This window comes from Ammospiza nelsoni, chromosome 10 (assembly GCF_027579445.1).
Source record: "Ammospiza nelsoni isolate bAmmNel1 chromosome 10, bAmmNel1.pri, whole genome shotgun sequence".
Lineage (NCBI taxonomy): Eukaryota > Metazoa > Chordata > Aves > Passeriformes > Passerellidae > Ammospiza > Ammospiza nelsoni.
In genome coordinates, this window is record NC_080642.1 from 15,768,366 (window position 1) to 15,783,143 (window position 14,778).

General features: G+C 37.7%; 1 protein-coding gene across 1 annotated transcript in view; it reads right to left on the reverse strand.

Moving 5' to 3' along the window:
• Positions 1–1,712: 1,712 nt before the first annotated feature.
• The window catches only part of COL4A3 (collagen type IV alpha 3 chain), a 53,702-nt gene continuing 40,636 nt past the window's right edge, over positions 1,713–14,778 (reverse strand). Inside the window, exons 40-52 of the mRNA XM_059478874.1 lie at positions 14,157–14,255; positions 13,129–13,179; positions 12,013–12,198; positions 11,194–11,324; positions 10,676–10,748; positions 9,326–9,397; positions 9,085–9,204; positions 8,835–8,933; positions 8,032–8,244; positions 7,148–7,325; positions 6,002–6,116; positions 4,554–4,726; positions 1,713–4,307 (exon numbers count right to left, since the gene is read on the reverse strand). Coding sequence (XP_059334857.1) covers positions 4,223–4,307; positions 4,554–4,726; positions 6,002–6,116; positions 7,148–7,325; positions 8,032–8,244; positions 8,835–8,933; positions 9,085–9,204; positions 9,326–9,397; positions 10,676–10,748; positions 11,194–11,324; positions 12,013–12,198; positions 13,129–13,179; positions 14,157–14,255 — 1,595 coding nt within the window. The 3' untranslated portion in view covers positions 1,713–4,222. The remainder of the gene's footprint in view (positions 4,308–4,553; positions 4,727–6,001; positions 6,117–7,147; positions 7,326–8,031; positions 8,245–8,834; positions 8,934–9,084; positions 9,205–9,325; positions 9,398–10,675; positions 10,749–11,193; positions 11,325–12,012; positions 12,199–13,128; positions 13,180–14,156; positions 14,256–14,778) is intronic.

Here is a 14,778-nt window from a genome sequence, read left to right on the forward strand (position 1 = left end):
AGTTCTACCACAGAAGCATGTATTGATCAAGGGCTTGCAACTTGCTAATTCAGCTCTTCACAAATATCAACAGCACTGTTTTACATAGGCAAGTGGTCAGAAATATGATCTCCTACTAAACCAATGTTGTCTAACATTGAGAATGATACAGTAGTTGCCTTAAGATCTTACATTTACTCTTATATTTAGCTGCCTTGAAACATGAGCTGCCCCAAACACATCTTACCCAGCAATCCTCATCATTCTGTATGTGGAGTCCTCAATTTAACCTCTTCTTTAACATTTTGTAAATTATCAAAAGGATTTAGTCTTTAAAATAAAAACAAACAAGAAAACCCCAAAGCAATTATTGTCTGAAAACTTGTTCTTCAAGCACACTAGAAATATGGCTCCTCTCCTGTAATTCCCCGTGTGTTGAGATCAGTTTTGTGACTGCTTTTGTTCCATCTAATGTATGACTGTTGTTAATAAATTCAGTGGTCACAGACAAGTCACTTGAGTCATTCTGAGTGACAGGAAATCCTCCAGAAAAGCTCTGGTGGGGATTTCTAGTGTAGTATCACATTATAAATTACCATTAGAGGATCACGACTGTCCTTGCCCCCTTGTCTTCTGTCCCAACTCAAAAAGAATTGGATCAGGCTGTATCCCTTCCCCTCTCAGATATTCTTTCCATTTTTTGCATTGTGTACAGGTGCTTGCACAAGTAACTTTCTTTGACAGTTTGAAGAGTTCGCTGCAGATATTCTTGATTTTCAGATCAGTGATTTAAAAGGCCATCCTTAAGCGTGTTGCTTACAACACAGTTCTGCTGGTTTGTCTTCTTTATTTGCATGCTGAACTCTTAATTTTAGGTTGTGCCTTTTTCTTTCTGCACACTTTGATCATACCAAGCACCACACAGCCACTCACTCCGTACATCCCACCCCACCATGGGATGGGAGGAGAATCAAGAAAATAAAATAGAATTCACGTTGAGGTAACAATGGTTTTATAATTGAAACAAAATAGTAATAATAATGATACTACTACTAAATGCAATAAAAAGGAGAAGGAAAGAAGAGGATAAAACCCAGGTAAGACAAGTGATGACAATACAATTGGTGCCCAATGCCAAGCTGGTCCCTGATCCACCATCAGCCTCCTTTTGCAGGTGATTTCCCCAGTCCATATACTGGCATGATGTTCTATGGCATGGAATTGCCAGTTCAGGACACCTGTCCCAGCCATGCTTCCTCCCACATTTCTGTGCCTCTCCTCACTGAAAGTCCTTGACTTAGAGTAAACACTACTGAGCAACAACCTATCCATCAGTGTGTTGGCAATATAAATTATCAGTTAGCAATGTAAATTCTGCTACTGAATCCAAAACAGCCATGAACCAGCTGATGAGAAGGAAAACCCCAGCTCATCACAGCATCCTATGTAGGAAGAAAGCTGGTATGCACAGACCCAGCTTGAGTATTCTCACTCAAGTCCTAAACTTGGAGTGTGGTCCAGGTCAGAGGGAGTGAGTGTCTTTCTTACGACAAACTCCACCCCATGTGTTTTAATCAGATAACCCTTTTTTTTTGTATGCCCAGTTAGTGGACAAGAGCATTAGTACTAGAAAAGGGGGAAAAAAAAGCCAACATGGAAATAGATCTTTTATTTAGTCAAAATATCTTTATTTGGCTGTATTTAGCAGAATACAGCCCCCATTATTTGCTTGTTATTCCCAATTTCTCGTGTGTCCATTCTTTCAGTACAATATATTAACAGCTTGCACCTCATCAGCACTTTCCAGTTAAGGCTCCCAAAGCATTTACAGACAGCAGGTAACTAATCCTCACAACAACCATTAGCAGTAGGGAAGGAAAATGATCTGCAGCTGCAGTGAGAAGTCAACATCAACTTTTCCCAAGTTTTTCTTTGATTTCCAGTGTCTAGCTTGTATTATGCCAGGCTTGACAAACATGTGTCCCTGCAGTTGTATTTCATGCTTTTGAAAGAGAGAGTAATTTTGAGCACTCAAAATCTAGAGCTATTTATCAACATCTTTCTTCAGTAACTTTTGAAGGCCACAAAAAAAAGTGAGCAGCAGAATCCAAAACTAGGAACAAGGCATAACTTCCAGTTACATGCTATACTAATAGACATAATTCTCTGTAACTTACCTTTGTACTTCAAAGCCACAATCCATTCCCTTCTCCTTACACATTATTCTCTACTGGACACATTTCCAGCAGACTTCAGCCTCAGGTACTCACATTTGCATTTTACCAGCTAGTTTTATGGAAGTCTCCAGAGTCATCAGTTCTATGTTTGGATGACTGCAATGAGCATTAATGAAAAAAAAAAAAACCACCAGCACCCCAACAACCTACCAAGCAATAGGTGTGGTCTTTGAGTATTTAAAGCAAACTTCAGAGTTTATGGAAAAGTCTAGTATGTGATTGTTTTAAGGAAGATAATCTCAGCCCCAGGCTTGATTCAAATGAAAGACTAAATATTAACTTGACATTAATACCTTCTTACCAGTAGTGCATCTGCAAAGAGATTCTTCATTAAACCCTGTAAATTCACAATTGTACCTTGCAAACAGAATTACTATGACTGTTCAAGCAAACAATAATTTTAAAATATCCATTCAGTTCATATAAATGATATCTTCATCTTAGCTCCATCATAAGAAACAGGCATGGAACACAGACAAAACCTTTTCTTAGTTAGGTTAACACTGAAAATTCAAACAGTCTGACAAACACGTTGCAAGTACTTTAACAGAAACAATATAAAATTTCACTGGCTTAAAAAAACATCTAAATGAGAAATCCTGGTTATTTCACTGAATTGCTAGACCCTACATTTTAAATGGTGCATTTACAGAACTATTCAGATGAATTAGGCTTCTTCACTAAATACTGAAATTCTGATAAATTGTGCAAGTATTAAAAAATATTAACATTTTAAATGTCAACATTACAATTTTAAATAGCCTTGCAAGTGCAATGTTATAAATATTAAAAAACCTCAGAGCTACAATTTAATATAATTTATATGAGAAAATGAAAGTGCTTTTCAAGTATTTATGTTCATTTATAGTTGGATTCTCTTGTATATAAGTCAGTGCTTAGATGGTACAATTTAAATATCAGTCTTTTTAAAAATTCTGGATGCATACATTTATCTGTATGGAATAAATGGTTTCATTTGCATATATGCGTGCTAAATATTTAAATACAGACTACAATTCGTGATAAATATTTAAATATGAAATACTGTAAAATGGAAGTATTATAGATTTTGTTAGCAATCACATCCTGATGGGTGTGTAATAACCTGACAATGCCATGGGAGCCCTTGAGCCATACAGTAATTGTTAATTCCAACAAAATCCCAAATTACACGGTAAATAGTTCTTTCTTCAGGAGAGACAAAAGCATGTGACCATAATAACTTCTGCCAAATTTGAAGAACTCAAAGACTGCATGATCAATGTCAAAAGCCATGGAATCTAAAGAAAACTTCCCAACACTTTCTTCAGTCAGCCCTTAGCCACAGTCACTCTGGAGCACAGAGCCAGTGCTGTCACCACTGTCCTGCCTGCCCAGTGCCTGCTGTCGCTCCCTCTCTGGCCAGTCAAGCACCATCATCATCACAGTGATACAAAAACCTTTGTATTCCCGTTTGCCAGCCAGAGCAAGGGTGAGGTACGTGGGGAGATACTTGTTTATTAGACAAGAAAACCAAACCAAAACAACTCTTAATGAATCATTATATAGTTAAAAGTGCACTGAAAATATTTCCTATTGAACCCTATCTCTCATAAGTGCCAGACTGGCATCTTAAATGATATCCACCTGAAACACTGAACATATGTAAGCTGATACAGGAGCATTTAGATTGTCTTGCTGTTTGAAAAGCACATGACACAAGGCAGCATTGACATCTTTCATTAAGGATCTGGTGATGCTGTAGTTTTATGGTGAAGATGCAGCTCAGAAAGGACAAGGTTCAGCAGATGTCCCTGCAGATGCCATTATAAGATTCCTCCAACAAAGTGCTTTGTCATTTGCCATAGACAAAAGTCAAACTGTTGCCCTACCTCACCACAGTGCTGCCCTGGGAATTTTTAATTCTCTTTCCAGATGCAGCAGGACTTCAATAAATTATAGCTCTTCAGAGTCAGGCAATTCTTTGTAATAAATCAGTTTCATGTTCTGTGAAGAGTGGCCAGCATTTAGATTGGTCTCTTCATGCAGACCTGACAACGACTGATGATATTCTCTAGTTGTCCTGCTTTCAAAGTTTGTGGCACAGGTCTCCTAGAAGAAAAAACCCAAACATTCAATTTTTTTTCTTTAAAAAATAGGGAGAGACAATGAGACTTTGGATATGGAATTACTGACAACAACCTTGAAATTTTTGGCTCAAACATCTGTGTGCTACAAAATTACTCTGCACCTGACAAACAGGGGTGCCTAACCTGAAGGGAGTTAAAAAGGAAGCTCCCACAGGTTTTGCAGGCATTTGTGTCCTTGGGCACTGGGATGCAGGGAAGTACAGTTTACCTGAACATTCTTCTTGGATTTAATGATGCCAACCAGAAACTGTAGGAATTTGTGTAGTAGTTGCATGTCCCCCTGCCATGGCACTCTATGAATGGGACGGCCCGAAATTCTTCCAGACAAGATCCAGGGGATGCCAATGCTTGGCCAGAAGCTTCTGAGCCAGCACTTGTGTACTGCAACCACCAAAACATTTTCATGAGAACTTGTCCATCAGCTTTTCGTAAACTGCCAGCAAAAAATTCCTCCTCTTTCTAAAATATACCAAATGTTCTGTGGTATATCTTGGACAAAATAAAATGAATGCAGATTCATTTGATAAAAATGAAGCACAGAAGCCTTCTGAAAATTCTATGGCATTTCTTAAGTCCCTGCAAAGGCCTTTCTCAGGTCGATGAAATGCAGTAACCAGCACAAAGCCAGAAAGCTGGCTTCTGTCCAGTTGAGTACAACAGTAACTACATTACAAATAAACCAAATTGGTGGGGGTGTGTTTTCATATTTTTTATTGCACTGATCACTTCTCCCAACACAAAAAGCAGAAAAGGCATTTCCTTCTCTGATGTTGGTAAATGCTTGTAGAAATAGCTCTATAATAATTTACAATGGTGTAAAATTGGCTAGAAAATACCATCTAACTTTGCTGATATTGGAAACAAGTAAATTGTTTTAACCAAATGCTAAAAGATTCTCTCATTTTTTTCCCAAGTTTATTATTATTACTACTTGGGGCTAAATCACAGGAGAAACAAAAACCTCATCCTAGACCTAAAAGGACTTTACACTATGGAAAAAAGAGGGGATTAAAATTCCTCTACCTTAATTTTTCAATCCCTATGACATCCCACAAACATGGGTAACACAGATGAAATGCTACATTCCTATTATAAATATACTGTTAGTCCCATAAGCAGTTCTCAATGTGCATTTCCATTATGAACTTTCTTCACTTGTATCTAATTATGGCATCAAACTTGCCGAGGCAGTCTGTTGTAGACAGGGTTCTGCATTTATTTTTATTTTAGCTTTTGGTGCACTTCAACCCCAAATCTGATTTTTATAAGAACTTCCTGGCATGGAATTTGGTCACTTATTTCTATGTTTTTGTGTTCAGAACCATTTTAACCACTCTACTCTCCAAACCTATTTCCTAGGTCTTAGCATAACATGTGAAAGTGAATGCATGCAGTTATTTTTGCCAGCCTAAAATCATTCAGTACTTCTCTTATCTTTTCTGCTTTTCCTCCTGCCACCTATTTTTGTGAACAGATCAGAATAGCTGTTTCTATGCTTTTGGAATTGAATAAGAATTAATAGAATTATTTTCTACTTCTCAGCAGAGGAAAAAAAATTAAAAGGATTTAACAGTTATTAAGAAACAAATGAGCTCTGAAAACACCAATGAAAATGAGAGGACATAAAATTAATAATTCAAGTTGTTACATCCTTACCATAACAAAAGAAAAACCCTTCCAGAGAGACATCCAGCCATCTGGACATGCAGGAACTACAGCTGTTTGGCTGTGAACTGCTATTACCATTGCAGCTCCTTCACAGACAACACACCTGTGAAGGAAAGCACATACATTCAGTGCAGACATGAGGGAAAACATGAAAGCAGAGCAAACTTGTGCCTTCTAGGATGGTAGCTACCTCATGGCATAGCACACTTTACTATAAATGCTACTGCTCCCACAGGTTTGTGTAAATTGAACCCATATACCTTACCTTGCAATTGCTTTGCAATCTCTACTAGTAACACCAGACTAAAACTGTTCTAAGATGGGAAGCAATTCCAGAACATTTGAGCTTCTTAATTTTGCCTTTAACAAAGTAATAAGCAGTATGTTACCTTTTTCACATGCTCACTATTTTGTATTGTTCTGTTTTAGTTCAAAGTTCTGTACTTCTGTACCTTTATTTGCTAAGATTAGAAAAAGTAATCTTTATTTCCTAAATGAGGAAACTGAAGCTGAGTTACTGGATTGCAACAACAGGGTAGGGCAGGACAGAAGATAAGAGTGCAAAGCCTGCCTTCCCACCTTGGATTTTGCTGCTCTAGGCCTTTCATGCTTTTAGGACTTTTCTCTTACATTGCTCTCCATCCTTCTCAGCTATTCCAAGTAAATAGAAAAGGCCGTGCTTGCAGAACAGTGTTTCATAGCTGAGAACCTTCAGCTCAGTTTACAATGTTCTTCACTAACTAAATACATCATGCAGAACTGAAAGCAGAACTTGATTTGTGCTTTAATTCTAAATAACAAAGTTGTCTTTATTTAATCTTAGTCTGTCTCTAATATCAATAATGATAGGGTCTAAAGAAAACAATCCCTGCAATCGGTAGGACAGTGTTCCACTTTCTTATGCTGGCTCTGCAGCAATAGGCCCTGTGGTGGGACCCTAGCTTTATTCCAACTTTTCTGGAGAGTATCAGTGAGTATTTGACATACTTAGGTGAGCAATCAAAAAGCAGGCTGATGAAGTCAGTGCTTGTACTGGCTGACACAGACAGGTCTTGCCTAAGATTTGCCACTTAAAACAATTTGTGATGCCTCTGCAGTTCCAGGGCAGAAGTGCTAAAATTCTTATCCTTTTACCTGCTTATCTGGGGCTCGAGTGCCCTGCCAGAAATGGGTGCCATGTCTGGTGGCATCACCACTGCAGTGGACAGCCAGTAGGAGTAGTCATTGCGAGAAGCAAAGCTACAAACATCATTGGGGCTGCAGAACAAGAATGGCATGGTGCTGAACCTCTGCAAGCAGCTACCAGCTGTTCCTGGAGGACAAAAGAGGAGAGGTTTGTGGCAGAAGGAGATTAAATTTAGTGCAGTGACCCGAAGAGACACACGATGGCACCCAATCTACTATAGGAAGAACTAAAACAGTTATTAACTATAAAAAGAATCTGTTCAGTAAGATTATCTGAAAGCAAAATGCTTCTGGCTTAAACAAAAATATCTATATAATAAACCAGGGCTAAGAACAAAATCTGTTAAAACAATACAATCTTCTTGAATGGTATCAGCCCTTGACACAGTAGCAGGGACTCAGCTGCTTAAACAACAGTTTCTGGTGACATTATTCACACCCTAAAGTATCCCACTTAGGCTCCAAAACCCACAAGATTCTCCTTCACATCCTGTGATGTTACTGTCAGCCCTGTGTCAGCTCAAATGTTGTCAAGGTTATATATAGGTTATATGTGTTATATATGTCGAGGTTATATGTATACTAGACACCTATCCATAAGTAACTGAATTCTTCCTCAAAAATCTCTAGGGATATCAACAAGGGAATATAGGAGTGCAGGAAAGAAAAGTGTCTTTTAAACCATGATTCCTGAATTGACTCCAGGCCCTTCTGGAGACAGATGGTTGAAACCAATGTTTATCTCAGACATTTACTGTAAATTTGGTTTCAGGACAACTTAGCGTTACTGGACTCTAAGAAAACAATCTGAATTTTTTTTACCAATACAGTACCAAGATCTTGTCCATGTGCTCGCTCATTTCCTTGTACAAAAAGCAGTGAATAGCCAACATAGATCTGGGATGTCCCATGTGGGCACGAAGGAATCTTTGTTGTCTGACTATGCCGGGTAAAGATAAATCCTTTTCTTGTTGGACCAGCAGTGATAGTACCTGGTGATCCAGGTAACCCCTGCAGACCTGGAAAGCCAATCAATCCAGGTTGTCCTGTGGATGAGAAATAAATATGTCTGCAAGTATTATAATTTTGTTTAAATTTTCATTTCTTTTAAATTTGTGAAACTGCTTGAAAACTAACAAAAAAAATACCACTTAACAAGATACAACTTAAAAACTCGTAGAATATGTTCCAGATATAGGAATTCCTTCAGACTTAGCTCAGGCAGCTTTACACTGCATAGCTTTATGGCATAGTGAGGTATTTTAAAGAACCATGGCCATTTTAACCAAAAAAAGCTTAAAGTAAAAACATTTTGTGGTGCCTAAATAAAAATATTTTGTTCTATTTTGATGTAATAAAAAGGCACCCTGGTACCTACAGGTTTCAAGTGACTAAATATAAGTAATTAATAACAGAAGAGCATAGTCAAGGCATATTTCTGTAAATTATTATTTCAGTTGTGAACAAGCATCTGTTAAAAGCTAAGAATGTACTTACATATGTCCCTAAAGTTACTGTAAATGTTCTGTAAATGATAGAATCTCAATACATGTAAGAGGAAGGATTGACAGAAATCAGCAGTACAATTTATCTGTAAATTCAGTTAGTACCAAACAGAGTTTCTGCTTTCCTGTACCTCTTGGTCCTGGAAATCCTCTGTCTCCTTTTGGACCAGGCAATCCTGGATGTCCTGGGTGACCAAAACGGCCTGGTAGACCTTTTACTCCTTTGGGTCCTAAATTGCAATCAAGAAAAAATTCCCCAGAGGCATATGGTGAAGATTTAAAACAGGTCAGATTTCTGTGCAGAAGTTTTTTCCACCAAACCAAAATGTTCTCCTAAGCAGCACACACAGACGCATGCATAGAGATAAAAATATAAATCACCTTGTAGTCCAGGAATCCCTTGAATTCCTTGATCACCTGGTGTTCCTGGGACTCCTGGCAGTCCTGCAGGACCCTTGCTTCCTGGGATGGAGAATATTTTTCCAGGGAATCCAGGTGGGCCTAGTAGCAAAAATATAATGAAGATCTATTGCTTTACAATGAGGGAAAGCAAACAAACTACAAAACAAACCAAATAAACCAAGCTATGTCAGCTGGTATTGGAAGGAGAAGAGTTGATTACCTTGCTGGCCCTTTGGTCCCCTTGGCCCTTCTGCACCTTGTGGTCCTGGGGGTCCTTGATTACCCTTTTCTCCTAAAAGAGAAGACTGAAGATATCTCTCGGGTTTAAAATGTCAAAACAACTATCAAAGTTTCAGAGGCTTGTTGAAGAGTCCTGCATAATCCATGCAAAGGGTAATTCAACCTATAGACTGGTTTGAAATGTGAAAGTGGGTTTCTTCACCTCTGCTGCAACTGCATAATTTATAGATCAAGTGCATTTAATTTATAAGATGATGCCTATCTATATTAAGGTTGTTCCATAAACCTAGTTTAAATTCTCAACTTTAGACTATATCCTTTCTTTCTATCTTACATGTTTTTGTCCCTGGATTTGCAGCCTTCAAGTGGAGTTCAGCTCCCTTTAACCCTACTGTCAGTTATGCTGAAGGCTTTAAGAGAGGTGTAGAGTTTTTGTTGAGAAATTTGATAAGTCATTTTTTTCACTAAGCACAACATGAGGTTACAGACCACGCTCCACAGTTCTGCTTGAAACAAAAGTATTAATTAAAAGTATTTTTAATACCACATTGGGAGATTTGACAAATGTGAAATGAGAGTTTTTGGTTAAAGAAAGTAAGATTACTGTCTGTGTACTTTGCCAATTACAATAAATTTAAAATGCACAATGGTTAGCATGGATTACTAATAGGTAGGTTAAACAGGTAATGACAATTCTGTGGAACTGTAAGTCATGCAATTGAAAAATGAGAATACTAGAGTAATGCAGGCCTACATCATATTTAAATCACTAGAAAATTGTCTGAATTAAAAGAATTTTTAGCTAACTACTGATTCAACTTACCCTCAGGAATATGAAATTAATGAAGCTAATACATTTAACAGTTCATCTGCTGATAAACTGTAAATGAGCTTTTAATTGGAACTATTCTTACAGCAAACAACAGACCAAGTGCTGTAATTATAATTAAATGCTCCTGAGTTCCATAGCTAAGAGATTATCAAAAAGTCACATTTTCTAGCAGTAGTGGGATATTTCCAATTGGCAGACTCAGTGCCAAAGTCCTTAGAGCTCATCACTCACTCAGGACAAACTTGTTTTGAATTTGCCTGAAATGGAGGTTGTGGATTAGTCAGCCTTTCCTCACCTGAGCTTAAGTTAGGACCCACTCAGAGTGTGCACCTCAGTGAAAACTCTCAGTCAGTGCTTTCATTTAGACCTGACTTAACCCGGGCTTTCGTGGCAAAACTTTGTGTGTCTAGAACCTGTCATACACAAATACAATTACAACTCAACATGTAAATGATTGTATTTGGCACACAGAAGTGTACATAATAAATATATTCATACCTTTTACACCTGGGAATCCAAGAAATCCAGGGTCCCCTCTTGCACCAGGATAGCCTGATCGACCTTCTATTCCCTGCAAAACAGAGAACATCAGTGATAAACAGGAGCAGCATCTTCACACAATGAAATACATTCTATTTTTGTTCAGAATATTCAAGGCATTATGTTCACAGAATATGCTGTAACTAGAACTATCTGCTCCACTTTTAAGCATGTTAGAAATTGTCATATTATTGTTCATATTATCCTGTAATGCAGACCAGCCAAGGAAATTACACACCAGGAATTAGAAAAACAATTCTTATTGACCCACTTAAGTCCATAAAACTGGCTTCTCATATCCACTTTATTTCCTCCATAACAAGATATTTTTGTGAAAATGGGTGGGAGGGGACACTTGTTTGGGTTTGTTGTTTGTTTAGAGATTTTGGAGGGTTTTTTAATGGGTATTATTATCTTTTCATGGTAAGAGCAGACTATCAATGCAATAAGAAAGAAGCACTGTTCGTTTCACTGACTTTGGGACCAGGAGGGCCAATGTCACCAGCTGGGCCCCTTGGCCCTGGAATTCCATCTGCCCCTTGGACACCTTTGCTTCCTTTCACGCTGAGAGTGGAAAGACCAGGAAGGCCTGGAAAACCAGGAGCACCTACACAGAAATATCAGAGTAAGGGAAAACTGCTGCCAACAGCTTTTCACCTAGATTACACACAGCACAATGCAACATTCAATGGCTCCATAACAAAACTCATGTTTATCACCTCAGTGATTTCCAAGGAAATATACATACTTTAAAAAAAAAAAAAAATTTTCCTAGCCTGCTAATTTAGTCTAAAATCAGAACTTACAGTACTCTTTAACACTACAGGCTTTTGCATATCCTCCAGTTGTAGTTAAGTCTGGAATCACAGAATCATTTACACTGAAAAAGACCTTTAAGATCATTAAGTCCAATTGAAAACCTAACACTAAGCCATGTTGTCACTTATCGTGAGTGGCACTTAGGGACATGGTTTAGTGACAACATGGCTTAGATTTAGGTGTTAGGCTATCTCACTTTGTTAAAGTTGGATCTCAGCTGCCTCACGAACCACATGGGAGGAAAGCAAGATAATGCAATAGGGTGAACTCAAAAGCTTAGTTATTTTAATTTAAATGTCACTGCACAGATCATGTTGTTTGCAATGGTAATGTTGCATTAACTACTAAAGGACCTGTTTAATTATGAAACTCTCTTGGGGGAATACCCCTTTCAAACTTGAATTCTGGATAGGCTGACTTCTACTTTAAATTATCAGTATATCCTTTCAGACAAATAAGGAGTTCCAACAACACACCTGGTCTTCCATGTGTGCCAGGAACACCTCTGTTCCCTTTCTGGCCAATGATTGCCACGCCTGTGGTGCCCTGAAATCCAGGTAACCCCACTAAGCCAGGAGGTCCAATGGGTCCTTGATCTCCCTGATGACCTTTCACACCTGGAGGCCCAGGAAAACCAGGCAGTCCCATATCCCCTTTGATTCCTGCAAAGTGTGGACATCACATGTGGAGAAGGCTGTCAAGACAGTGAGGTGATGTGACAACTCTAAAAATGCATTTCCTATATGGCAAAGGTGGAATTCAGCCTTTGTCTTTAGTACAGAAGTCCCCAAAGCCAGTTTGCTACCCTAAAGCAAAACAGTGCTGAGAAGACAGGACTCACAGCAAGGTACACACCACTTTTTTAAAATTAAAAAACCCCACAAATAAAAAAAATCCCACTCCATTTCAGAGCTTGCTCATCCCAAGGAATAAACTTGAGAGGAGGATAAACAGACCAGAGAAGGGAATATTTATTGATGAATAAGTAGAAGAAATGCTTCTTTGTTCAGAACTAAGAAATCCTTTTAAACTGGATCAATATGAATGCAACAAAATAAGACACTATTCCATAGGGACATTGTTTAAAGTCAATCTTAGAGTGCTTTTAATTTTACTTTTTTAAAGTAAAGCAAATCAGTGGATTCCTACCAGCAATGTAAAACCTAAAAAATGGGAAGAGTCCATCTTCTGTTTATTAATATCAAAGGGAAGACGAACAAAATTAAAATGCAACCAGTGCAGCTTTCTCAAAATGTGCTTATTATTCAGAAAGATCTTGTTTTGATAAGAACCTACTCTGGTAATACAATTATATATCACAATAACATTTCAAAAGCTCTAGAATGTGTATATCACCTTCAGAAGACCACAGAAGTCAGCTCCTTTATTTGCCTTTTACAACAATCTAAACTTTACAAGCAATAACTCTTGACATTTACTACATAGGACCAAACCATTGATCAAAAGCACAGAATCACTCTTGATTTCCTCTGACACTTAGTGCCATTTCTAGCACCTGAAAGCAGGAGAGGACTTGATGATGGTTCTGGGATTTAAAAATTAAGCTGCTGCTTTTCAAAAAGGCAACTCACCTCTACGCCCAGGAATACCTGGAAAACCAGGGATCCCTCTCCCTGGTGGTCCTGTAAAATATTGGGTCACATTACACTCAAAGTCCAAAATAATTTTTTGAAAACATCACAGTTTTCTAATATTTCAGACATTTTTTCAGTGATCATGGAATCAAAAGGTAGAGTTCAGATGTATGTAAAGTAAAATGTATTATATCCACTTCTTCTATATAAAACCACAAATTAAATTTTTATGTTTTTATTTATAGGAAGAACTCTTATTGGTCAATCTTATTTGAGGAACATTCTACAAGAAGAAGCTATTTCTTTCTTTTCAGAGAAAAAAAAAGAAAAAACCCTGCACACTTAATTTAGTTATTAAGAAAAATAGAAAAACAAATGTAAACCTATAAAAGAAAATACATTAACAGTGATTACTTCAAACAGTGATTACTTCAACATGAGAATACTTTCTAAATACTATGGATGCCTTCTAAGTATCTTCTTGATACTAGGATGCAAAGAAAAAAATTTCAGTGTAAAATTCTGTCAGAATTCAGTGTAGGACTAAATCCATCTGAACATTCCTGTTAACATCAGGAATGACTTTTAAATGAAAGCTTTCACAACCCAAGGTGTTGGTCATGGAAGCTTTCACTATTTATGCAGGAAAACACTGTGATTCCTTTTATTTTATATTCATGTAAGACAGAAGATTGCTTTGAAAGGATTTTGGTTCGTTTAAACTCTTTGAGATTAAACCCATAAGAGCTGTTAACAGCAGTATTTTGACTCTTGCAGACATGAACATTTTTAGGTGACATTACAACACGTGTAGAATAGTGTAGAATAGAGCATTTGTAATGCACTTGGGTTGTTGACAGCGTGTACAAAAATTACATAGAAAACCACTTATAACCTTCTACTTCTAAACTTAGCTTTGGCTCCACAGAAGCTCCTTGGTAATCCTTCCCAAATCATCCTTGTCACTATAATTACAGAAAAAAACCCAATTGTCAAAGAGAATGAAAATACTTCACTGCTGTTACCTGGTTCTCCCTTTACTCCTGGGGGACCAGGCATACCATCCTGACCTTGAGTACCCCTTTCACCAACAAGCCCAGGTTTTCCAGGGGCTCCAACAGCACCTGTGAATTACAATGGACCACAATATCATTTTTTACTTCTGTAACTTTGCAGTGAGAAGATCTGACTCCCCTTTATTAAAATTTAATTAGCTCAGCTACTTCAAAGATAGGGGTAGCTGTGCTGGTCTAGAGCAGCATATAGCTTGTATAGAGCTCACTGGACTTCAGTGGATTTAACAGCCCCTCTATTTTCACAGACATAATAAAGTCTTCAATGCATGCCTCTCTGTTGCTACATATACACACTGCCCCTGAGGTATAGTTTAGTTCTGTTGCTTTAGCAGACAACTACAACTCTTGGTTACTCCAGTTAGTTTCCTTCTCTTCATCTACCTATATCTTAGTATAGGTAGGTAGAACTTAAAGAACCTAAGCCTTTCTTACAATTGTGTGGCTATCACATCTTGAGACCCTTGGATATGTACTCATAATTTTTAAATTTCACACTTTCCAGTAGTGAAGCAAAATTAAAACTTTTTGCCTCAGCTGAACAGTTAACATTGAAAATGGGCTGTGAAAAGGA